The 2,333-nt window shown below is 30.3% G+C and overlaps 1 protein-coding gene across 1 annotated transcript in view; it reads left to right on the top strand.

The window, feature by feature from the left end:
• The window catches only part of LOC106458251 (putative methyltransferase DDB_G0268948), a 14,102-nt gene that overhangs the window by 7,099 nt on the left and 4,670 nt on the right, over nt 1-2,333 (top strand). Inside the window, exon 4 of the mRNA XM_022384402.1 lies at nt 1,130-1,227. Within this exon, the coding sequence (XP_022240110.1) occupies nt 1,130-1,227 (98 nt within the window). The remainder of the gene's footprint in view (nt 1-1,129; nt 1,228-2,333) is intronic.

Below are 2,333 nucleotides of genomic sequence, written 5' to 3'. Positions count from 1 at the left end.
AGAGAACGAGTGGCGTGACACTAGTCACGTGACCTCGCTGACGCAACAATACTATTAGGAATGTAGCAGTATTGGCTAGATGCTTAGACTACCTTATGATATGGCCATGTTGTAGTTGTCCTACAGACAACACAGTTGTATATTTTAGTTGTCTAGCAATAATTTTGGTTATCTCGGACAACTGGAATCCATATATTTCGAAATCTAAAGTCATAAAATATATACTAAAACAATATCACATGTAGCCTGGGTTAGAGTACTCTGTTAGGAAGGTGTTTCAGGGATCAATTCATATAAAGGATTAAATAAGAATGAAATGACCTAATTATATATTCAATTTTATTAAAACAAACGTTTTTATTTTTCTTTACGTAAAATTATAAATAATAATTAAATAATTATTTATTAAAACAGTAGTTTTTAACATAATTTTTTTATTAAAATGGTAGTTTTAATTGAGTATCTATACAATCAAATGTATATGTGGAAAGTTTCTAAGCTTAATCTCGGTTAACTAATGAGATATCTGCTTTTACAATACATGGGCATTATGAAATAACCATCCATGATTCAAAGAAAATTAACAAATGATGTGATAATGAACGTGACATGTATGTTGGGAACTCTTGGAATAATTATACAATTACTACTTTATCCCTTCATTTTTGAAGTTAAACTTTGGAATCTCAAAAGAAAAAAAAATAATATGTCACGTAAGAGAGTAAAGCATTAAAGAAAAGAAAATAAACCTGAATTTGTTGATCTTTAAATTTGTAATAATTGCTTTAGATTAAATTCATACCAATTTATTTCTTGTTCTTTCTCCTGTGTCCTGCTTTTACCTGTCTCTTTCATTTCAAATTTGATTGAAGAAGTTGATAATGTGTAAATACTTAGCCTGTCTTTAAAATTTATATCGCTGACTGATTGGGCAAAACAGAGTTTAGATACTTATGTGAAAGCACTAATTTACTACAGTTAGTCCTTATTCAAATCAATCATTCACAATTAATTCTATAATAAAAGGCATATTTGAAAAAGAAGTTAGAAATTATATGTTAACAAAAGATATGAAACTAATTAATTTTCAGATTTTAATGTAACTGTTTATCTTGTTATTTTATTTCAGTTTAATATTGACCGTCTAGAGAATTACAGAGATGAACAGCTCCAACTACTGGACAACTGGTATCAGGACATTATCATGCCCTACACAGAAAATGTGAGGTGACTAGAGTTCTAATTCTTATATGTATGTATGTATATATATATAATTAACTAACAAATAGTAATAAAAAGGATTTACTATACAAATACAGCATAAACTTTGAGTTCTAGAATTAAGCCTAGAGCTTGAGAAAGTTCTTGGAAATTCGAGTATCAATTTTTTATGGTAGTACTTTCCCAGATGGAAACTACAGTTAAGAAGGTCTAGCTGTTCTTTCTATCAACGATATTTATATAACAGGAAACCGTAAGGTTAAATAATCAAAAAACCAAAAACATAAATTTCCTAGCAGCAAAAGTATTGCCCTCGGTCTGCACTCATTTTGTGATTTATATATTTCCTTGAAGTTATTTTACTGAGATATTGAAATAAACGTGGGAAAAAAGACTGCTCCAACCAGAAAACTTGCAAACTTGTCAAATAAACTGAAGAAGTGTATTTATACAAATTTTTCCACAATCTTTACAAAGTGTAAAGAACTTGTTAATTTATTAGCAGAACCCAAATAATTTTTCTTAATTTTCCATTTTTGTATAAGAGTAAAAGTAGTCATAGCTTGCAACAAGTGGAATATAATTAACTATACTGATTGTTGTTTTTATTACTGTAAAGACAGCATAAAAGTGTAAGCAACTCAACTAAAACTTTTCTACACTGCACTACAGCAGGAAGAAATTAACAGATGATTAAAGTTAATAATATTATAGCCATAAAAAGACAAAACTACTCTTATAAAATAACATCATTCACTTCTTTCGTTTCTTGTTATGCAAATGATTTGTCATTCAGTTAATTATACTGTTACGACACGTGACGCTAGTAACACGTCATGATATTCTCGAAGGTTCTCGAATGCTCGAGTGTTTACTAGATGTGTGTGTTCTTGTATATAAGACCGCCAAGAATTATTTCACCAAGTGGCTTGAGGCATATGCAATACCAAATCAGGAAGCTACAACTGTAGTTTTGGCTATTAGTGATTTCTTCTTCAGATTTGGTATGCCATACGAACTGCATTCGGATCAAGGCCGTATCTTTGAATCAGCTGTGTTCCATGAATGCTGCATGTTGTTTGGCATACAAAAGACCAGGACAACGCCACTCC

The sequence above is a fragment of the Limulus polyphemus genome, unplaced genomic scaffold (genome assembly GCF_000517525.1).
Source record: "Limulus polyphemus unplaced genomic scaffold, Limulus_polyphemus-2.1.2 Scaffold435, whole genome shotgun sequence".
Classification (NCBI taxonomy): domain Eukaryota; kingdom Metazoa; phylum Arthropoda; class Merostomata; order Xiphosura; family Limulidae; genus Limulus; species Limulus polyphemus.
Note: the sequence above shows the minus strand (reverse complement) of the source record. Positions and strands in the feature narration are given on the sequence as shown.